This window comes from Aspergillus puulaauensis, chromosome 6 (assembly GCF_016861865.1).
Source record: "Aspergillus puulaauensis MK2 DNA, chromosome 6, nearly complete sequence".
NCBI lineage: Eukaryota > Fungi > Ascomycota > Eurotiomycetes > Eurotiales > Aspergillaceae > Aspergillus > Aspergillus puulaauensis.
In genome coordinates, this window is record NC_054862.1 from 2,164,251 (window position 1) to 2,186,488 (window position 22,238).

The 22,238-nt window shown below is 49.8% G+C and overlaps 9 protein-coding genes across 9 annotated transcripts; 6 read left to right on the top strand and 3 right to left on the bottom strand.

Annotated features, from left to right (window-relative positions):
- Positions 1 to 249: 249 nt before the first annotated feature.
- Positions 250 to 2,232, top strand: APUU_60836S (uncharacterized protein; the record flags this gene model as incomplete). The annotated part of the gene is made up of 1 exon (XM_041694120.1): positions 250 to 2,232. One exon carries the CDS (start codon positions 250 to 252, stop codon positions 2,230 to 2,232), a length of 1,983 nt encoding a protein of 660 aa, XP_041559982.1.
- Positions 2,233 to 2,629: 397 nt separating this feature from the next.
- On the bottom strand, positions 2,630 to 4,132 carry APUU_60837A (uncharacterized protein; the record flags this gene model as incomplete). Its single annotated transcript, XM_041694121.1, has 1 exon — positions 2,630 to 4,132. The coding sequence occupies one exon, from the start codon at positions 4,130 to 4,132 to the stop codon at positions 2,630 to 2,632; it is 1,503 nt and encodes a 500-aa protein (XP_041559983.1).
- A 1,192-nt stretch (positions 4,133 to 5,324) lies between these two features.
- On the top strand, positions 5,325 to 7,316 carry APUU_60838S (uncharacterized protein; the record flags this gene model as incomplete). The annotated part of the gene is made up of 1 exon (XM_041694122.1): positions 5,325 to 7,316. The coding sequence occupies one exon, from the start codon at positions 5,325 to 5,327 to the stop codon at positions 7,314 to 7,316; it is 1,992 nt and encodes a 663-aa protein (XP_041559984.1).
- Positions 7,317 to 7,954: 638 nt separating this feature from the next.
- APUU_60839S (uncharacterized protein) lies at positions 7,955 to 9,928 on the top strand (the record flags this gene model as incomplete). The annotated part of the gene is made up of 1 exon (XM_041694123.1): positions 7,955 to 9,928. One exon carries the CDS (start codon positions 7,955 to 7,957, stop codon positions 9,926 to 9,928), a length of 1,974 nt encoding a protein of 657 aa, XP_041559985.1.
- Positions 9,929 to 10,070: 142 nt separating this feature from the next.
- On the bottom strand, positions 10,071 to 11,543 carry APUU_60840A (fungal specific transcription factor domain-containing protein; the record flags this gene model as incomplete). Its single annotated transcript, XM_041694125.1, has 1 exon — positions 10,071 to 11,543. The coding sequence occupies one exon, from the start codon at positions 11,541 to 11,543 to the stop codon at positions 10,071 to 10,073; it is 1,473 nt and encodes a 490-aa protein (XP_041559986.1).
- Positions 11,544 to 12,059: 516 nt separating this feature from the next.
- APUU_60841S (SDR family oxidoreductase) lies at positions 12,060 to 13,071 on the top strand (the record flags this gene model as incomplete). The annotated part of the gene is made up of 5 exons (XM_041694126.1): positions 12,060 to 12,102; positions 12,149 to 12,635; positions 12,714 to 12,764; positions 12,834 to 12,933; positions 12,997 to 13,071. The coding sequence occupies 5 exons, from the start codon at positions 12,060 to 12,062 to the stop codon at positions 13,069 to 13,071; spliced, it is 756 nt and encodes a 251-aa protein (XP_041559987.1).
- Positions 13,072 to 13,713: 642 nt separating this feature from the next.
- Positions 13,714 to 14,331, top strand: APUU_60842S (uncharacterized protein; the record flags this gene model as incomplete). The annotated part of the gene is made up of 1 exon (XM_041694127.1): positions 13,714 to 14,331. One exon carries the CDS (start codon positions 13,714 to 13,716, stop codon positions 14,329 to 14,331), a length of 618 nt encoding a protein of 205 aa, XP_041559988.1.
- Positions 14,332 to 14,785: 454 nt separating this feature from the next.
- Positions 14,786 to 18,215, top strand: APUU_60843S (uncharacterized protein; the record flags this gene model as incomplete). Its single annotated transcript, XM_041694128.1, has 5 exons — positions 14,786 to 15,662; positions 15,712 to 15,885; positions 15,967 to 16,038; positions 16,089 to 16,845; positions 16,922 to 18,215. The coding sequence occupies 5 exons, from the start codon at positions 14,786 to 14,788 to the stop codon at positions 18,213 to 18,215; spliced, it is 3,174 nt and encodes a 1,057-aa protein (XP_041559989.1).
- A 2,315-nt stretch (positions 18,216 to 20,530) lies between these two features.
- On the bottom strand, positions 20,531 to 21,712 carry APUU_60844A (5'-methylthioadenosine/S-adenosylhomocysteine nucleosidase family protein; the record flags this gene model as incomplete). The annotated part of the gene is made up of 1 exon (XM_041694129.1): positions 20,531 to 21,712. One exon carries the CDS (start codon positions 21,710 to 21,712, stop codon positions 20,531 to 20,533), a length of 1,182 nt encoding a protein of 393 aa, XP_041559990.1.
- Positions 21,713 to 22,238: the final 526 nt, after the last annotated feature.

Here is a 22,238-nt window from a genome sequence, read left to right on the forward strand (position 1 = left end):
CTCTTCCCCGCTCGAAGCACCGAGGTGTCTATCAATTAAACTGCTACAAGACTGCTCTTTGGGTGTGATACTTTGTCTGATACAGTGGGGTTTGTCGTTCCCCGCAGACGAAGCCACCAGCCGAGGAGGATTGCGGAGGGGAACCGACACTCTGCCAATAGAATTGTACATAATGTCTGCAATACTTTTTTATAAACGCGGGGAATGCCCTAGATGGTGTGGATTAACACAATAAACTCGGAATCCCCAATGTCATCATCTATTCACACTGTCGAGGACCTTTCCGTGCAATTCCTGTCAACTGCGCTCAGCAGGGACGTTGCTAAATTCTCTTCTGAACGTATCGGAACGGGCCAAGTTGGCGAGTGTCATCGTATCAATTTAGAATATGCCGAGGGCGAGACTGGACCTTCCAGTGCGGTTATCAAGCTCGCAGCTTCAGGGACTCTCAGTCGCCAGTCGGGATGGAAGCTGGGAATATACGAGCGCGAATCCCGCTTCTATTCTGATATAGCTCCGACACTGAAGGATTGCTCTTCGATTGTCAAGTGCTATAGCACCGTTGCAGACCGAGACAGTGATTTATTTCATATTCTCCTTGAGGATATCTCGCCAGCCACAGTGGGGAATGATATTGTGGGTGCTTCCCTAGAGGAGGCCCGTCTTGCAGTGAAGGCATTGGGATCTCTACAGGGGGTGTCGCTCAAGACAGTCCCTCCTGAATGGCTGGATGTAGGCGTCAAAGCTTCACAGACGCAATTGCAGGCTTTCTGGAAAGGCTTTCTGGGGCGTTATCAGGACAGGGTCAAGCCAGAACATCGCGGGATGGTTGAGCGATGGCTGGGTTGTTTCGGCAAGTATGCTGAAATACTGATGGACTCTAAATCACAGAAATGCCTTGTACACGGGGACTATCGGCTTGATAATATGTTGTTTCGCCATGAAGGCGGGCAGCCTGTTTCGTTATCTGTGGTTGACTGGCAGATGGTCAACTATGGCCCTGTTTTCCAGGACATCGCATTTTTCCTCGGAGTTTCAGTTCCCACAGAGACTCGGAGAGCCCACGAGAGCGAGCTGATACAGCTGTACTACGATGCCCTCGGACCTAGCCCATCATTCTCACTGGAGGAGTGTATTGAGGGCGTCCGCAAACAGAGCTTCCTTGGTCTCCCCATGGCATTTGCCTCGCCCATGCTCCTCGAACAGACAGACCGCGGAGACGACATGTTCCTGACCATGCTTGACCGACTAGCCACGTATATCATCGACACAAACGCAGTCGAGACACTGCCCCCACCTGGTCTTCCCAAACCGCTCGCTGTCGATGCCAACGACGAGGGCGCCCACCCTGCTAGCAAAGACCCGCTTCACAACGAGAGTTGGTATTTCGATGTAGCAGACGTCGAACAAGGAATCGGCGTCTGGATACGACTAGGCGTAACCCCAAATCAGCCAGGATCCTGGTACAACGCACTGATTTCTGGACCTGGGCGACCAACCGTTGCAGTCGTCGACTTCGAAGCGCCGACCCCAGGAGCAGACCTGGTAATCAACAGTCACCGCATAAAAGCGACTCACTCCCCAGATGATCCCTTGAAGGAATACCGACTGACTCTCATCGGCCGGGGTGAGTCCTTCGATGACCCTGCTGCCCTCCTCCAGCGTGAGAAAGGAACACCTGTCGCTGTGCATATAGATCTGACTTGGCATACATCTGGAACACCATACCAATGGCGCATTGCAACAAGATATGAGATCCCTTGCACAGTCACCGGGAAAATCCTCGTCGATAAAGCTGTTACAACCCTCGCCCATGCCCCCGGACAGCGAGACCACTCCTGGGGCGTCCGCGACTGGTGGTCCTTCGACTGGGTGTGGAGCGCATTCCATCTTGAAGACGGCACGCATTTCCACGGAGTTCAGGTCCGACTGCCTACTGGGTCCGTTCCGATTGGATATATACAGAGTCCGAGTATTCCTATCGCGGAACTTCGTGGTGTGGACGTCATGGAGCAGGTTTCTCCGGATGGACTTCCGCAGACTGCGTTGATTAAGTATTCGTCTGATGGATTGGATGATGTCGTCCTTCATATTCAGCCCCGTGGGCAGGCTCCTGTTCGTCTTACAGCGCCGGATGGCCGTGTATCTCTCTTCCCTCGTCTTTGGGGGGAGGTTCGTGCTCAGGATGGACGTAAAGGAGTTGGTTGGATTGAGTGGAACTTTTGCCACTGATCAGTAGATTTAATTTAGTAAATTATATAGCTACTTTCCTTTCTTTAATAAATTTTTAAAAGTCTTTACTAGTTTATAAATTATTTTCTTTAAGTTATATTAACTCTAGTATTAGAATAAGTCTTCTTCTATTATAGCGGCGCATAACAACTACCTATAAGGTCCTTGGCCTTTGGGGTTGTTGCGAATAGTGTGAAATGGCGTAATACACCCAATAAAGAAGATTTAGAGTACCGCGAGGTATGATTTCAAGAAATAGAAATAGTTAATAGATTAACGCTGAAGTTCTAAGGTTCAACCCTTCGCGAAGTAAAGAGGTCTCCTTCCCTACTGAGTCAGGCTCTGGCTTACTCGGCTCTGCTCTTTCATAAATATCTAAGATATCTTGCAAAGGGTCTTACAGTCTTAGCAAAGTAGAGTCAATAGACCCGTCCAATTCTCTGACGCAGCGCATGGCATCGAGGTACACTTTCTTCCCCGGTATAGAAGTCTCGTCGGTGACTGTTGATAAAGACATCTCGCAAGAAACCAACAAAGCCCTTATATGCATTGCATGATTGACATCACTCATCGACAGTTCGCCTAGATATCTGCGAGCGAGCTCATTGTGCTTCTCATAAGCATCGATTATTCGAGCGCGAGAGTCATCCGCAAGATATTCGCCTCTTATACAAGTCGCAGATGCCTGACAGAGTAATATTAAGAGCTCGTCTTTGACTGCCAGGATGTCGTGTATGATAGATGGTGTTGATAACTGAAGTCCCGATAATTTCTCTTCTATAGTGCGTTCGTCGGATACTAGATAAGTCTCACAGGCGAACCAATCCTTTTGCTCATTGCCGCGTAATATAAGCCACGACATTACGTGGTTATATAACGGATCTTCTTCGAAATGTCGCTTCCAGAGAAACAAGACGGTTTTTGCGATAGCAAGACCCCCAAAGGAATTGGCATTCCCAAACAACCGTTTCAACGACCCGTACAAAGCATTGAACGCTTGACCCTGTGTGTTGCGACTTTCATATGGGGTCTCGTCTGCAATATCAATAAATTGCACATCAATCAGGCCTTGATATGGCCTTTCTAGCACCCGTGAGATGAGACTCGCAGCTTGCCATGGTTCGTACTCGCAAATGTCCTCGGGCTTTCTTTCGCCCTTTTTGAGGCACAGCTTTCTTATCCCTTCCGCCGTTTCCGGAAGAGTAAACTTGGAGGTCAGTTCGGAAAATGCAGCCACAAAGTGGTACATCAATAAGGCCCTATATTCAGGTCTGCAGTCGGCATTATTCACGGCGCATGATGGATGAAAAGATTGTAGCACGACTGTGCTATGACCGTTAAAGATAGAGATTTCCTTGCGCTCCAGTTGATAACTGTCTCCCGGCAGCTCGATTTGCTTCAGCCATTCGTCGCAATATGCGTCACGGTGGCATCTTAATATGACTTTTGGTTTCTTCACTTTCAGGATTTGTGCGAGGACTTCATGACATGTTTTATCTTCGTCTGTTGTATATTTATCAGGTCGATAGGAAAATGCGTCCAGTACGGTGACAGTATGTATGCTTCGGGCACCTTTGGTAGCGAAGCGAATGAGTTCGTCGACTGCTAACAGAGTCCCGCAACTTTGGACAAAGTCTTCGAAACTAACGTCGAATTTGTGGTTTCTTCTGTGACGTGGACGTTCCAATATAACCACTATGTCTGAAAAGCCGGCTGCTAAGTTCTGCGCTTGAGTGAGTTCGTCTTCAGGCCGAAGTAGAGCTTTGCCGAATTTCTCGAGTATCTCAATAGCTTCGTGATCTCCGCGGGTAGGAAGACAGACCGGCGGAGCATGGGCTAGGTCTTTCATCGATAGAGGAACGGGAATTTGGAGGCACGTTTGAATACCGTGAGAGCACATTGTTTTTAAGATGTTCGTTATCAAATACACGCTTTGGGATGGGGAGAGAGAGATGGAGACATCCCAAGTGAGCTAAGGTAGATCTGGTGATCATGACGCGTCCTGAAGGGAGTGACTGGGGTTGGAGTTCATGATGGCCCAGACTAGTACATTTCAAGTAAAGCGACTGCGGAATTCCAGATATCCACCGCAGTGCAACCCCGTGGCACCGCAGCTAACTGTTCTTGGGTCTTGACTAGTAAGCACTGTGTCTTTGGGTACAGACCGAGGTAAGCCAATCACTTGCATGGGTTCACTGGTCTGTGACGGGATACCCCGCTAATATATTTATCTGCTCTGAGGAAGGGCGCTTCCGAGATGATCGGATATAGGAGCGTCTCAGTTGAGTTTGTTAGATCCCTAACATGCATATATGTCGTGCACCGTATAGAACTCGTTGCACGCCTTGAATATGAAGTAAATACCCTGTGCTTTCACTCACTTGAAATTCCCATTACCTCGATACCACATGTTTCGCTGTGCTCTTCGGCCCTTCTCTCCTTTCCCTCGCACAGCCATGAGACCAGAGTATAATTTGAGTAGCACTGCACGTCTACCGTGCGTGCGCAGGGATCCGCACCTCAGGCTGCTCAGGGCATGCTCAGATCTACTCAGTAAGCAAAAAGCAGCGAGGGGTAAGCACTAAAACAGAAAGGGAAGGCCATTGACCCTGCTAGAAAAGCAACGCCATTTAGGTTTAGACGTTATGAAATAGTGGCAGAGGCATAAAAATGACTGTCATGGTAACGCAGTATCTAAGGCAATGCACCATTCTACTTACTCTGACTAGACAATAGCCAAGGCTTTCACTGCCATCGAAGCTCACAACGTCGTAGCTGTGAAGGGGGGTGTGATACTCATGGCTTTTCTGATTTGCTGCTCTATTCACTGTGAATATGCAGCTACCAATGTGTGTACCATGATAGTATTAAACACTTATTAGCAGCATAATTATAACATTCCCTTCTATTACTAGACGTCTGTGTTACTCTTATTGGTTTGTGAATATCTCTACTAAAGGAAGTCGCAAGTGAATTAACACATGGATTACTGAACTGAAAGAGCTCCAGCAGGCTACAAAAGCATACCTGCCCCATGCTTCAACGCTCAGCAGTTTCAGTCAGTTTCTCACCTTCATATCTCGAGTCACAAAATGGACAGACCAGTCTCTTTCAACACTCCGAGGGGTCTCCCCGAGCTTCCTGCTGAAGTGCTGTATTGCATTGCCGATGAGCTCAACTACACCTGGGATATCAGCACGCTTTGTCTGGTGAATCGACGCCTGTACAATGTCCTTAATCGTTACTTATATTTGTTCGACAAGCAGTACACACCGCATTCAGTACTCCAATGGGCCGTGAAAAATGGCCGCCGGCCACTCGTCGAGATGCTGCTCGACGATTTTGTGCGCGATGCGCCTGAGGGTATGGCAGAATGGTCCGCAGAAATGCAGTCCGCCTCTAAGCAGGGCCATGTACACATCGCCGAGTTTCTGATAGAGTTTGGAAGGAATACCTTTTTATCCTCCTTCCCGCAAATGCTGCAGTCGGAGCTCCGGCCTTCGATTGATCATGGCAACGAACTTATAGTCCGACTATTACTCCAGAATCGGGCATTGCCTGTGGATCTGCAGACACCGGGTGCCGCGCACTGTCAAGATTTCAAAAGCCTGTCTGTAGTAAAGACACTGATTGAACTCACTCCGCCCTCTTCGACGGAGTTGGCAGTGATATTCCTCAACGCCCTTGCGTGCCCCGTGAGCTCGACCCCCGAGATTGTCGATTTATGTTTCGACAGGGGAGCTGACCTGGCCACCAAAACCCAGGATGGAAAGGGTCTCCTCCATATCGCCGTTCTTGGCCGCAACCCTGAAACAGTACGGCGTCTGCTCCAGCGCGGCGTGGGTCTCGGACTACCAGGTGGCACTCGTATGGATCCACTAATGCTAGCACTTCGCATCGAGAAACTGGATATCGCTAGAATATTGCTAGAACAGTTAAATGCGGACGAGATCCTTGCCGACGGCAGAGAGGTACAGCCATTCCTCATCATTGCTGCAGCCTGCGGGTCAGACTCTATTGTGCAGCAGCTTCTCCAGAGCAGCCTTGCACCGGATATTTTTACGCCGCGCTCTTACCCCCAAACCCCCGGAAACAGAGCACTTGTGTCGGCTGCCAGCTTTGGGCAGGTCCCCATCGCCAGGTTGCTCCTGGAGCAAGGCGCCAAACCGCACGCAATGACCCTGCTCTGTGCGCTAGAAGACGGAAGCGTACCGATGGTCAAAATGTTACTCGAGGCAGGGGCCGATCCGAATTACACGAGTCCACACACGCTTCGGTCCGCATGGCGTGTTTCCGCAAAGGACGAGGCTTTGTTTAGCCTTATGCTCGCGCATGGTGCTGGAGAGCCTCCCGCGCAGTGGCCTGAACGGATATGGGAAGACGCCATGAAAGGAGGCGTAGCCCAAACCCAGATGCTGCTGGAGCGAAGAGAACCACCAGAACGGGATAGCTATTTCTTCCTTTCCAACGCAGTGGATGCGGGTGTTCCCATGCTCGAGCTTCTATACGGCGACGAATCTAGACTCAGCAGAGAAGATATACGCGGTCTCGATAACCAGCCATCACTACCCCTGCAGGCTATCCGTAACGGAGATCTCGCAGCGTTTAGCTGGCTGGTGAGGAAAGGATTCAGCAAGATACTATCAGAGCACGCGTTGTGCGAACTCTTGTGTGCGCTGTTTGTGTTCTTGGACATGGACGACGCCGTGCAGGGACTCGACTTGCTATTGGAGTATGGTGCGGATATAAACGCTGAAGGAATGACCGGCCATCGTGCAATCTGGGTCGCCACGGCCTACCGCCTGTCTAAATCGGCTTTGAAGGTATTGCTGAAGCGCGGTGCTGATCCAAGTCTATGGCCTGACGAGACTCCTGAGCACGTTGCTGAGCTGCTGTCGTCTGGCGCTTCGCTGCCGGCTAGCCGAACTGTTGGGTTTCTTCTGAAGAAGATGCTGCCCGTCTGGAATTGGGACGATATGAGGGAGCTGTTGTCAAGACTGAAATCTCAGGCAGATGACAGCGAGGACTGGCGGCAGGTGAGAATCCTCGAACGGTTTGAATATAAACATGGGGTTGGCTTTTAGGAGAAGAGTTAACCCGGTGCGTTAAGATCCAAGAGGCATATCAGGTTTCTAAAAGCGAATGATGTCTCTATTATTGTGTTTTATTTTGCATCCAAGTAACATAATCAAAGGTTTAGGAACGGATGTTCATTAAGTATTGACATATAATGATAATCGATACTGGTTGACAACGGCTGGTTGTTAAAGCCAAATTATTCTAATTATGTAGGTAGAATATATCGACCATCCGCTGCTCTCGCAATAATACGCCAGGTGAACATGTATAGTATGTGTAGTTCGTCGCTGTACGATCTACATGGCCACAGCCCAGTATAATACCATCATACGGCAGCTCCTTGGGGGTTCGGTTAGCCTGCCCTAAACGTTTTGATGCATAGGGAGCATCACAAAAGCAAAGTCACCTCACGATTGTATGAAATGCTTGCGATGTGAAGCCCTTTCACCCTTTGTCCATAATGACGCCTTATACAAAGACAACGAGACAATGATGATAAAGAACTTAGCAGCCATTGTGAATGATCTGATAGTGTGGAATGAATGTGCATCACAGTATAAAGTGCTCGAGTCCGACTACTCGCTGGTAGGCATCCAAGTTGGTCTTTCTAGTCAGTGGAAATCGAGTATATCAACACGCACCAATGGGTCTCTCCGACGTTCCACCCGAGATTGTGCTCTGCATTGCAGACCAGCTGCATTATTCCTGGCAGGTGAACGCGCTGGGCCAAACGTGCAGAGGCTGCCATGACATCCTGAACCCGTATTTATACCTGTGCAACAAGAAGTGCTCACGTACTTCAGTCCTTTATCATGGCATTTGCAAGGGCTTTTACTCCCTCGTGGAGAGGTTGCTCACTGATCTTGTCTCTTCAGATGCCCTTGACGAGGCTATATTCATCGAGGGGCTGGAAATAGCCGTCAGGCGTGGCCAGCTGCATATGGTCAAACTACTGATACGCGCTGCAGAACATGTGCCAGAACTATCTCAGTGGCCGACGATCCTAAGAACATCGCAAAGTCAGATCTTCTGGCGTGCAGCTAGTCAGCCAAACGAGCCCATCGTGCGGTTACTGCTCGAGCATGGAGTACTGCCAGCCTTAGGGCCCGATATGTACATGGACCTGAGAAATGTAGTCTCGCGGTTCCCCTCTGTGGCAATGACCATGATAGAGACAACTCGCTGGTCCAACGCGCCTGGGCTCCTATCGCTGACCGACGTATTGCAGTATGCACTTAGACACCCTTCGGACAGTACCCCGGAGATTGTTAACCGCGTTATTAAGAAACGAGCTGATCCTAGTGCACTTATCATGTATGGCCACAGCCAGCTATGTCTAGCAATCTTGTGCAGAAACTATAAAGGGGCACGGTGTCTGCTAGAGAACGGGGTGAGCCCAGACCGGGATGGAATATATCTAACACCACTCGCCATAGCCCTTCAAGCCGACGACACGCAGACCGCAAAGATGCTACTGGAGAAGGCGAACACCACAGATATTCTCGCGAGAGGGACAGAGGTAAGCACGTTATTCTGTGCAGCTGCCGCATGTGGCTCAGAACGCATGGTCGAGGAGCTGCTGCAGAGGGGCTGCAGTCCCAACACAATTATACAGCTTCCCCCTGGCGTGCGCATTATTCTGGACAAGGTTCCGGCGATTGTGTGGGCGGCAAGACACCTGCAGGAAGGAACAACCAGGCTCCTGCTTGAACATGACGCGAAGCCACATCCAGACGCACTGAAAGCGGTCCTCCAGTCCGGAAATCTACCAATCGCGCAAATGCTTCTAGAGGCCGGCGCTGACCCCGCCAGTCTGGGCCAGTATATCCCGTTCATACATACCGCAGTGGCAGATGAGGATATATTCCGACTGCTAGTAAAGAGAGGCGTGCTCCACAGTGGAGAAAGGTATAGGAGAGAGTTCCTAAATCTCGCACTCAAGAATGGGCAGACACCCCAGGTCCAACTGTTGCTGGATCGAGGTATTTCGTTCCACGGACGCGGCAATACCGTCCTGTGCAGCGCCGTGCATGGAGGAGTTGCGATGCTTGAGTTTATTGTCAGGCATGGGTACAAACACCATGAAGGCGCCGGCCCAGAGCCGGATACTTTGCCTTTGAACATAGCCGTCTGGAAGAAAGACTTTGCGGCGTTCAAATGGCTCATGGACAAGCAGTACTGCGCGATACCATCGGGCAGCGCTCTTCGCAATATGCTCCTTCAACTGTTTGGCATTTTTTGCCATTTCCAGCTCCATGAGACAGAGCAAGCGCTGGACATGCTGGTGAGCCGCGGTGCCGATTTGAATACTTTTGTAGACCCTGATCGCCCGCTTGTGCGGCTGGCCGTGTGTAACGAAGACGCGGCCATTACGAAGGCTTTCCTCGATCGGGGCCTCGAACCGATATTACGCACTGGTGGCAGCCCTGAAGATGTTCCTCCTGAGTATGGGTCTTCTAAGTCCCTTGATCTCGTGTTGCAATGGGTAGTAGCTAAATATCCCCGCAGTCAGGTCAAGACGGTGTTGTCCTCAATGAAGAAAAGGGCTGAACAAGAGGAGCAATGGGGGGACGTGAGGCACATCTATCGCTTTGAAGATAGCAATGGGCTGGCTTAGGAATGAGAGTGGTAGTCTTGAATATAGTTGGTCGATTTGAGTTTGATTTCTGCCTGTATTCATTAGTAGTTCTACATTTCAGAAACAAATGTAGTCAATATAGTTACCCATGCAGGTGTGATATTAAAAAGAATTTAAACTCTTATATATGCCCATCAGAAGCCATCAACGGGCCTTGTAGCAGAGAATCGAAAAAGGTCATATCCAGTCCCTGTAACGTCCAGTCATCGGCCGCTGCCTCAGAATACGCATCCCACGGTTGCTCTTGCGCGGGTCCTTGTGCTTGAGCCAGTACACCTTGTTCTACAGCTGCTCTATCCCACTCTGGTCCTCCTTCACCCGAGTCAGGCGTACGCAGGGGCCCAGATTGACTTATACCCGCTACGTTAGACCTAGGTTCCTCCTTCCGGATATACCCATCCGGCACAATCCTGACGAAACCAAAATTCGGAATACAGAAGCGAAGTCCTGTGGTTGCTGGTGGCGGTCCTTTCTCCGTCTCCTGCGCAACCTCTTCGGGAGTGTCAATACTATGCGTGCTGTAGAGCCGGCCCTTTGCTGCTTCGGCTTCTACGTCGAGTAGCCGGTTTAATAAACTTGCGGAATTGGCGATGATTCGATCCTGGCTTACCCAGCCAATGTTCTGCAGATTCTCTATAACTTGGGAAACCATAGCTCTGTCGCTCGGGCGTTGGTGGGCTAGGTGGTTTAGTGTGTGGGGAGTGGGTGCATGTTGTCTGAGGTGGGCGATAAGGAGGAGGAATGTCGCGGAGATGGTGAAGAAGTCAATAACTCGGCAGGTGTACGCTACCAGGTTAGAATTCCGCAGGGTTATATACCGCGTGAGGATCTCGCGGGAGGCATTCACGCAGGCGGTTTGAGAGTAATTGCCCAGCTGCTCCGCTTCTGTGCTGGTAGACCCCAGCATGTCGCGGATATGGAGTTGGATTATCAATCCGTAGTGGTAGACTTGGTTTACTAGGCGTATTGTGTCCCAGTCTGTGGTCTCTTCGCTGGCCAAATTGGGGGCTATCCACCACCCGGTGGGCACCATATCTGCCGCATTCTGAATGTCGCGATCGATCTCCTGAACCTTGTCCATTGGATACTGTCGTGGGTGGCCATCATTCAGTTCCAGAATACGAGACGCAATGCCACGGTGGCCTCGTTCCAGTCGGCCCATCGGAGTATCAAGCGCAAGACCCCTTTCGGCAGCCATACCTCGATCCATGGAGCCCTGGGGCAGACCCATCATCAGGGACATAAACCGATCAATATAAAGAATGCGGTGCCATAAGAACAAATGATCAACCCTGCGACGAGTATCAAGGAAACGCACTGGACATGGGCCAGGTCGATGAATTCCCATTGCCTGGGCCAAGGTCATCGCTTTGCGAACCGCCATCCAGGCAGGGCGGAAGTTTCCACAGTTTGCCTGGTAACTGCCCTCCATCATGACGCATTCTATGCCTTCGACTGTTCCAAGCAGTTCGTCGTGGGTCGTGACCAGCCGGATTGCAGTTTCCGCTAATCGCTTCATCATTAACTGCGGTGCATCGGACAGTCTAGAGAGTAGCTTTCCTAATTTCTTCAAGTCAAGACACTGCAGGATCATTACTATTCGAAGTATATATCGTGCCAGGAGAGCTGGGTGAGCCTCAGCAGTTTGCCTATCCAACAATGCCTTGGCCTCATCTTGCCCATTCTCTATCTCTGGGTAGGGTCTGGTGATGAAGGTATAAAATGAGATCGGAATATGCACGGCCACTTCGGAGGAGTGAGACGGAGGAATGTGGGCGAGTTGGTGATTCCTCCGCCGAGATGCGCTGACTCAGCAGGTTCGGCGGAAGAAGACCAGCCTCGGAGGAAGCATATATGCTGACATCTTACATTTGACTAATTATGTCTAATTATTTCAATTCATAATCATTCTGACTGTGACCACGGCTATTCGATTACTCCATGGCTGGTCTGACTTCCTGGTCCCCTGTTCTGCTCCGCCGAGCCCTAACATTCTTTCATCCGAACATGACCAATATATATCTTCAGCTCATCAGAAATGTATAAATATTTGTTAATCCCATGAAGTGAGATACCATTCAAAAATTCATTTCACAATCAAACAAATACCATGTCTGGCCCAACCATTGTCCTCATCACCGGCGTCGCCCGAGGTACGTACACCACCATCTCCCATACTACCCAGCTAACAAGCCGTAGGAATCGGTAGAGGGCTCGCAGAAGCCTATCTCTCCCGGCCAAACCACACTGTAATCGGCACTGTGCGAGACACGGCAGCCCCCAATGTCGATTCCCTACACTCGTACACCACAGCGCCAGGCTCCCGCCTCATCCTCGTCCAACTCGAAAGCACCAACCCAGAGGACTATACCGAGCTTGCATCAACCATAAAGTCTGAAGGAATCACCCACCTCGACATCATCATTCCAAACGCAGGGGTTGCTTCCCCAGCTGGAACCCCAGCTACCGTCGACATCGACGTCGTAATGAACGTCTTTGACGTGAATACCCTAAGTACCCTTCGCTTATTTCAGGTTACTAGGGATTTTTTGCAAAAGTCACCCAGAAAGCCGAAATGGGCCTCCATGAGCTCTGGTGCGGCGTCAATCACTTGCCTTGAGCAGTTTGGGACGGCCCGGGTTGCGCCGTATGCGTTGAGTAAGGCGGGGATGAATTGGATTACTGTGTATGTTTATTCCAGTCCTCTCTGTCATGGCACTATTACTCGGATGGAGAGAACCTGGTCTGACTGATTGGTACACAGCGCCATTCATGCGTCTGAGGAGTGGTTAACGGCGTTTGCGATTCATCCTGGGTGAGTACCTCAGTATACGAAACCTCGAACTTCACTTGAAGACCAACAAAAGCTGATTTCGCATAACAGGCTGGTGCAAACAGATATGGGCAATAAGGGTGCACAGATGATGGGTTTGAAAGAGGCGCCAAATACACTCGAGGAAGCGGTTACCAAGACAATGGCTGCGGTGAGTACTAACCATAATCAATTCCCGCGCATATAATGCAGGAGAGTATTGACAGGAGAATAGATTGATGGTGCGACGCGCGAGGGTACGTCCGGCAAGTTCTTGAACATTATTGATGGGACGGAGGTGCCATGGTAGGGCTGGCAATATGTTCCGTTGAAACGAAGGCAGTATTATTATTTAGTTCGATTTTGGATTGGATCGATCTTCGAATATTCATAGAACAATTGAATTCCGTTAAATCAAACAGACGGCGCCTTTCGGCTCAAACTGCCAGGTATCGCGATGCACATCTGTAGGATGATTAGCCCTGAGATCTCTGGATCATACTCTTTGATATCCCCCCCGGTAGTAGCCGCCTATTCCCCAGATTCAACGGCAATGCTCGGACCTCGAGTATGCGGTTTACCTGTGTATACGTCGTACTAAGAGATGACCACAGGTACAGTTTACATGTGGGAATGTATCTATTGGCCGATAGCTACCCAAACGTAGGACCATTTAGCCATCCCCTAGGAGTTATGTCTGCAGGATCCCGTTAGAATCACACCCATCAGCGAACAGAACCAGTTGAGTAGCCAGTGCCTGCTATGAAAATGACCCGCGGCGGCTTGTGATAAGAACAACATCGATCATGCCCTTTGTTTCCTTGCTGTTATAATTGTCCGGATGTAGCTATAAATCCACTGTCCCTGTTCAGAGGAGAAGACAATCCCACCTACACCCAGTCATACTACCTATCAAGCTGAACGCCAACTAACCTAAGATACCTGTTTCAAAATGAACCTTTTCACAATCCTCGCCTGGGGCATGCTCGTCCCCATTTCCCTTTCATCCCCAACAGCAATAAACAAAATGACATTAGCCCCCGGAATCGCACAATCCCTCACCTGCTCCGAACTGGCAACCGTCAACACCAGACTCGACAGCCTAATCCGCTACGCATTCCCTCCCGAAGTCCCCGGAGAAAAGGCCTACGCTGTGCAGGGCTTCACGCACTCGTATAAGTTCCTGATTAACAGCATGCACCACTCTGACTGCGCTGCTGAGGCGCAGAAAGCTATGGCGGAGACGGAGTCTGTGCCGATGCATCTGCCCATGTCTATGTCTATGTCCGCGGGTGAGGGGTATGATGTTGAGAGTTATTTGATGGGACACCGTAATGGTATGAAGGCTAAGCGGCAAGAAGATGGGACTAATACGATACTTTGTTTGGTTATTGATGCGCTGCTGGAAGGGGTTGGAAGTGGTGCAGCCACTGCCATGACCACCGCTGCGGCTGCGGCTGTACCGACGCTGGTAGCAAGGCAGGATACTGGAATCGTGCAGCAGTTACTTACGCTGCTTGGGGAGATTCTGGGTATTGTTCTTGGATGTGATGAGTCGGGGTCTGGGTGAGTGGTGGTGATGGCGGTTTCAAATACGAGTGTGTCCAGTTATCAGCTCAGTATATTTGGAAATATATCCTAGTGATTATGCTATAAAAACAAAGTGTAGCTATTTTTGCCAGTTGAATAAATGTAAATCCAGTCTGGTAAGCTGTATTATGAGGGGCCTTGAGGCTGTGGGCGCTCGTATTGACGCATCGTCAATCTGCGTGGCGCCACTCACCAACCAGATCCATTCTAGAGGCGCTGGCTTCGACCTCATGCATAAGGCCAAGAAGAACCCAGTTGGGGCCAGCCAGCTGCCTGCAGTACAGGTCCCGTTGCCCCGCACCAGCAATCACCGTGTTTGACCCAACTTGACATGCTTCAGAGGCCACTGCATTGGACCGCACCCTAGCCACACAGCTCAGTCCTTTTACCTTTCCCAAACACCCGAAGGGGAAGGCCATTAAAACCACGAAGAAATGTCCGGAAACTTGCAACCGCTTGGGCATGAGGATTACACGGTCGGTTGGATATGTGCCTTACCGAAAACAGAGCTTGTTGCGGCAGAGGCTATGTTGGATGAAGAGCACCCAGTACTTCCAGCAGCTCAACCGGAAGATGAAAACACGTACAGCCTGGGCAGAATCGGTGATCATAATGTGGTGATTGCATGCCTGCCCGCAGAGCAAACAGGCAAGGCCTCTGCTGCTACCGTGGCCAAAGACATGCTGCGCAGCTTCCCAGCTGTTCGGTTTGGACTGATGGTTGGCATCGGTGGTGGAGCACCTTATTATGGTAGTCAATCGGATGATGAGGAGTACAGCGACAGTGAAGAGGAGCTGAGTGATGATATACGAGATATCAGACTTGGTGATGTCGTGATAAGCCTGCATACCAAGGACACCGAAGCTGTTGTGCAATACGACTTTGGAAAATCGGTACAGGGGAAAGAGTTTGTTCACACCGGTGGGAAATTGAACAAGCCCCCACTTGTTTTGTTGAATGCAATTGCCAGGCTTCAAGGACAACATGTGCGAAAAGGCAACAGAATACCAGAACTACTGCAGGAGGCACTGGACAAGTATCCACTTATAGCCGATTCGTTCAGGTACCCAGCAGCTGCAAAAGACCGGTTATTTAAGCCTGGCACCATCCATATAGAGAGTAAGAAGTCATGCAAGCTTTGCTGTGGGCCTGATAATAGCAACATTGTTAGAAGGCCAGACCGAGCTACGACTGCCCCCAATATACATTATGGGACTGTTGGGTCGGCAGATCAGGTCATGAAGGACACCGTGCTGAGAGATCAATGGGCGGAGGAGGAGAACATCATATGTTTTGAAATGGAAGCAGCTGGTAGGTATTGCAGTCGATGTATGAAAGTCAAGTAACTGAGTTCCTGCAGGTTTGATGGACTCGTACCCTTGTCTTGTCATCCGTGGTATCTGTGACTACGCAGATTCCCACAAAAATAAGGCCTGGCACCCATATGCAGCCGCAACTGCAGCATCCTATGCAAAGGAACTCCTACTTTTAATGCCTGGTCAAGATGTGGCAGGCTTGACTCCAATTAAGCAGAGTATGTATTATACACTTCTTTATTGGGAGCTTCATTAGGAAAGCGAAATCTACGTTCAAGTGATGTTGATATGTTTGTTAGTGTTCAATCAATTGGGAAGAATTGAAGAAAGCACAACAGAAGTAAGGCGCGCAGTCTTATCCTCTCAAGAAGGTATTTCCTGTCTGATCTTCTATTTGGATGTAGATGTTGATCTTCCGTAGAGAAACAACGCAGCAAAATCCTGTCCTCGCTATCAACATTGGACTATAATACCAGGCAAATCGATATATTTGCTCGACGAACAGAAGGAACCGGGACCTGGTTTCTCAACACCAATTCATTTATCACATGGAGGGACACGTCGGGCCAGGCCTTATACTGCCCTGGCATTCCAGGTGCCGGAAAAACGGTGTTAACATCTGTTATTATTGACCATCTTCGGCCGAAGCTTGCTGATAACAACGCCGCGTTAGCATTCATCTATTGCTCCTATAATGACCGCAACAATGCCGATGATATTATACGCTGCGTATTAAAACAGATAGCGTCTCAGATCCCTTCTCTCCCAGACGAAGTCAGGAGGCTTTATGATCTTTATAAGTCGCAGAACAAGCCAACTCCTCGCACAGATGATGTTATACAAACTATACGATCCGTTGCCACCAGAGTTTCTAGGGTATATGTTGTTATTGACGCTCTTGATGAGTGCTTAGACGATTACAGGACTGATTTGCTTGATGCTCTCAACAAACTCATGCCGTTGATGAACATCCTTGTCACTGCTCGCCCTGTCGCTTCGATCAAGGATTCGTTGCGTCCAGATCTCGAGCAGCGTATTGAAGCCGTCAATGACGATATCGTAACCTATATTGAAGCTCAAATCACCGGGAAAAGGCTTAAGCTTTCCAACGAGCTTCTCAAGAAGCCCGAACTTCGCTCGCAGATAGTTAACGAGCTTGTGGCCAGTGCGAAAGGAATGTGAGTTTTCCTCCAACGCGAGAGAAATTGAAAAGCGAAAAGCATATTACGAACATTCTCAATTAACCGTTTCTAGGTTCCTACACGCTCGGTTTCATATGGAACAGCTCGTACCAAAACACAATATCCTGGATCTTCGTAACGCCTTGAAGAATCTGCCGAAGACTTCGGACCAGATTTATGAGAAGGCGATGGAAAGAGTACAAAGTCAAGATAACGAAACTGTTTCTCTGGCAAACAGAACATTACAGTGTGTCATAGGCGCAGTGCGATTGCTTCATATCCGCGAACTCCAGCATGCACTCGCAGTAAGAGAAGGAGATTATGATATCGATGACGAGGCACTCACTGCACCAAACCATCTTCTCTCAATATGTGCTGGCCTGCTTACAATAGATGAAGAGGATGGCGTGCTCCGGTTGGTTCACTATACGGCACAGGAATTCTTCAAGAAACACGAGCACAGATATTTCTCCGATATTCAGGAGGAGCTTACATCTATCTGCCTAACCTATCTATCCCTCGGGGTATTGGATGTCTATTGCCAGGATGATAATGATTGGTGGTGGATTGACAACTACGTGCTTCTTGAATATGCAGCTATGAACCTGGGGGAGCACGCTTCTGGAGGGATTAAGGGTGCCATGCTGCAGACAGCCGTAAGCCTGTTTTTAAACGAGACCAAAGTGACTGTTGTAGCGGACATGGCGCTTGCGGGACACCCAGACTCGTGGGTCCGGGGCTCTCCTAATGGTATCACTGGCATCCACTATGCATCGTACTTGGGATTGGCAGATGTCGTTGGCCAGTTACTCGAGCAAGTCGGGGAGGAAATCGACCGGAAGGATACGTGGGCCCGATCGCCGCTATCATGGGCTGCAGAGGGGGGCCACGCGGCAGTAGTAAAATTACTCCTTGACACTGACAAGGTGGCGTTGGATTCAAGAGATCATGAGGGCCAGACACCCTTATTATATGCTGCAGATGGGGGTCATGAAGCAGTCGTGAAACTACTGCTTGACAGGAAGAAGGTGAATATAGATTTAAAAGATCCATGGGGACGGACCCCCTTATTATTAGCTACACAGGGTGGCCACGAGGCAGTAGTAAAGCTACTCCTTGAGACTGGCAAGGTGGATATAGACTCAAGAACTGATGAGGGTCGGACACCCTTATCATTTGCTGCATGGAAGGGTCATGAGGCAGTAGTGAAGCTACTCCTTGAGACTGGCAAGGTGGATATAGACTCAAAAGACTTTAAGAGTTGGACACCTTTGAGATGGGCGGAGGAATATGGCCACAAGGGGGTGGTAGCGCTACTTTATCACGAAAACAAGATGGATGTGGACACAGAATGTTTGGATGGCTAGACACTCCATGCCACGAGCTGTTGTCATAAATGAAGACAGTGCTATCAAGATGATAGGGTTTCGCGCGGTGCTGCAGTTCTAGCACCGGGCTAGTGATAAAGTAAGTCAAGGCTAATAAGATGTTCCACTTGACACAATACTGAAACAATTCCAGAGAAAGTCCTGCGAGAACAGTTTATACAAAGGCCAGACACTCTATAATAAACAAACCCTTTAGACAATTGACGTAACAGTACGTGAGAGGGCCGAGGTGGCTCTGCATGCGAGAGCCGACAATTAACGTAACTACCTGCTATACCACAGATCGTTTACATTCATGATATTCCAGTCCCGTTGATCAGCTATCTAGACCTTCAGATTGGGAACAACTAAAACAAGAATCCCAAGAGAGCAGCAACCATAGCAGCACGTGTAAACAGGACCCCGTCTCCTTTAGGAAACATGGCGCCTTCGTTCACGTCGTAATCTGCTGAGGATGTAGGTGAGTGACAGTCAATATTTCCCGGTGGATCATCCTCATGAGCAGCTGTCAGTCCAGCTATGAACTCGTCACAATCAAACGCAACATCCGAGTCAACCTCAATGGTCGACGACCAGTTTTTCAAATTTGGGAATTCTGCACTGGAGCCGGCATTGCTAGTAGCCTGCTGACAGAATGCTGGTATAGGGAATTAGACTTACCTCTTGATGTTTCCTCTTAGTTGGATTGTGCGCACGTTCTCGAGTGGGAGGCTTACTGCCAGCTCTTCGGTGGTGTCGATGTGAAGGTCTGTTGTAATGTGGCGTAGTCGAGGGAGCGAGAGGCTTATCAGGTCAGCATGTCCCGGCGTCTGGAGTAGGGGGGATAGAGCAAGAGGGACGATGAAATGTTCCCCAAGATACCGATGGACCAGTAAACGGCTTCTAGCTTTGGTAGTTCCACAGCTAGGGGGATTCCATTGTGCTCCAGTCTGCGTCTTGCGCCTTCAATGGCGTTGGAGTCAAAAATCGACCTCAGTTGCGGCGAGGAGATACTACAGAAGGTCTATATTAGAGGGTCAGTCACAGGATTGGGGGATAGGACTGGACCTTGAAAATGCCCCATCCAGAAGGAATCTTCCCGTTGTGTCTATAGGTGGCAGAGAATCATTCATGAGTGTCTTGTTTGTGCGTGCTATGCCCCCCGAGTTGCCGATATAGATACTCTGTTTGACAGCCCACAGTGCGTCCAACGCTACCCTAACAGAATCATTGGCGTCCAGACCTCGAAAGCACCATACAGAGAGAAGATTACTTCCAACCTTTTGCATTAACACTAATCTCCCCGAACCCATGGCCGAGCGAGGGAAGTTATACACTTGGGGTAGTCAATGGGAGATCCATGCCGATTCGCTCAGTAGAGGATAACCGCTGGAGAGAGGGCTTCTCTAGTAAACGGACATGACTCAACGATAAGGATAGCGCGTACTCAAGATCTGACATTTCAAACGATGCGATCTTGGGCGGGCCGCGTTCGCGGAGGTAGAAAGTGATATTCATGTAGGTGACGCCGGGGAGGGAGAATGGCCCTGCAAACTTCTCGGAAAGGCGACGAGGTAGGCCCAGCTACTCGCAGTTCTTTCCAATGCGCCTGGGGCGCTCTTGGGTCTCTACATCGTCGTGCCTCTCGTCTGTACATACCTGGGCCATTGCGCGTGAAATACTTGCCCCGGTGCTCGCCAGCTCGGAGGAAAGAGTGCCAATTGACAGGGCAACTAGGAGTATAGGCATCACCCGCATATTGAAGGGTGTACAGCCGCTCTTGTAGTTTGCAGGCGTTACTTTTAATTCTATCGTCGGCACCAGCTGGATCAGCTTGAGGGGAGGAGCCCAAGAAGAAGGAGAAATAAGTGACAAGAAGCGCCATGGGTGTATCAAAAAGCAATACGAGGCTATCTGCTAATGAAACCCATCTGTACACTCGACCCAAGCCTTAGGCCACGCCGTACTTGATACGATCCCATCACGTTCTTGGCTATAATAGCTCTATAAACCGTTCTCTGATCTCATGAGGGGTGCAAATGTATCCACACTGGGGAGCGAGCACATCAAAAGACCAGCCAGGTACTGTCATTAGGAAGAGTATGTCCCCAGTAACACAGGCACAGGTACGTTTCGTGCCAAGTGTCTGAGCAGGGAATACGAGGTCAGGCATACACCAGAGAGAAAGAGAACACGACTCGTGTACCAAAATAAAGGGTCGGTCATCTCACACGTTCAGGTCAAAATCTTTTATGGCTTCTGGCATAACCGGTCTGCTACGATACATACATTAAACCCGGATAAGAACAACAAGATCACCCCTGGAAATCCCTAACAGCCAACGGCGCATCCTCAACCTGCTGCCTCGGAATAACAGACAATAGCTCCTTTGCATACGCAGCCGCAGTGGCAGCCGCGTACCCCTGCCAGGCATCATTCTTATTGCAGTCCGCGTAGTCCGAGACACCGCGGATAACGAGACACGGGAATGTATCCAGCAGCCCGGCAGCCTCCATCTCAAAGCATAAAATGTTAGACTCGCGCGCCAAGTGGTCGCGGATTCTGCTGTCTTTGATGACCTGGTTTCCAGACGCAATGAGGCCGTAGTGGACTTTTGGGGCGTTTCGTTCCCGGTGTGTATCGGAGCTGTTTTGGGGCTGGGGTTTGTGGCATGTGCGGTATATTGGGATTGATGGTGGACGAGAATGGTATTTTGAGCGTACCAGGCTATCTTGGCCCTGAGGTCGCAAGGTCGACGCTAGTAGAGGGTATTTCGACTCTATCTCTGAGAGGAAGCTGAGGATCCGCGGTCCAGTTAAGAGATGAGTCGCTTGGAGCTTTGAGAGAGCAGTTAGGAGGATGCGTGGCGGCTTGCTGAACATTCCGGTTCGCTTGATAGTACATTCTTTGACTGTTGTAGGGTAATCATATTGCACGCCGCCGCCATGGTCCCTGGTGGGTTTGGCCACCACGACATCGCCCAGTCTGATATCTGCCTGGCCGGGGATTCCACCCCCGATACCGACCATGAGATTAAAGCGGATTGATCGAAATGTTGACAGCATTTGGGTTGCGACAGTCGCGGCCGGCGTGGGTCCGATAATACCGGTAGGAAGGCAAGCAACGACGACATTGTGAGAGCATATCCGGCCGAGAATGTAAGTGTTTTCGTCGGATGGGTTGGCTGGCAGGTCGGCATGGAGTTCATCAAGCATTGCCTTTGCAGCAGCCATCTCAATAGGAAGGGCACAGATCCAGCCAACCGTATAATCCTTGTATGCCAAGGGCCTTGGCACAAGACTACAAAACGCACGCCCTCCACTGAGGGTGGCTCCAAGCCTCATAGGATATCTGCCGGGCTCCGCTGCGTTGATGTTGTCGTGTGGGAGATCAGTACTGCCCCAGCTGTTTAAATGAGACTCCTTGAGGCGTCTAGACAAGGCGTCTAGGACTAAGACTGCAAATAGAAGCAACAGGCCAGCGACGATAATGGCCATTGCAGCCATATAGGGTAAAGAAAAGATTGGAAATAAATAGAGGGATGGAGTATTTCAATGTAAGACATCCGTGGGTTCGGTGCAAAATAAATGACTTGGAGATGGGCATGCGGCCGGGGGTTTGTATACTCTCCAGCCAGCTTTATGAGGTCACACAAGCAACAGTACCAGCAAACTGTAGTGTTAGTGTCAGGGCGAACCTGTCTTTTACAACGTAATATTGATACACAACCCCTGCAGGTATTGTGGCTGAGACGTCCCTCCAGTCCCTCCAGTCCTTTGAGAAGCTAGAAGCTGAAACGCGGCCGCTGACTGGCCAAAGCAGTTCTAGCGCTCGTGAGAGCGGAGATTTCACTGCAAGTTTGAAATTAAGAGTATTTCCAGTGGGTATGGAGTAAGATCATTGTAATTTACCAGTGATCCTGCGCCCTCGTGGCTTGATATACATTGTGGCTGGTGCAATGTCCATTCAACTCGATTTCATTGGTGAATATGTGAATACATACAAGTGGACGAATGTTTCTGA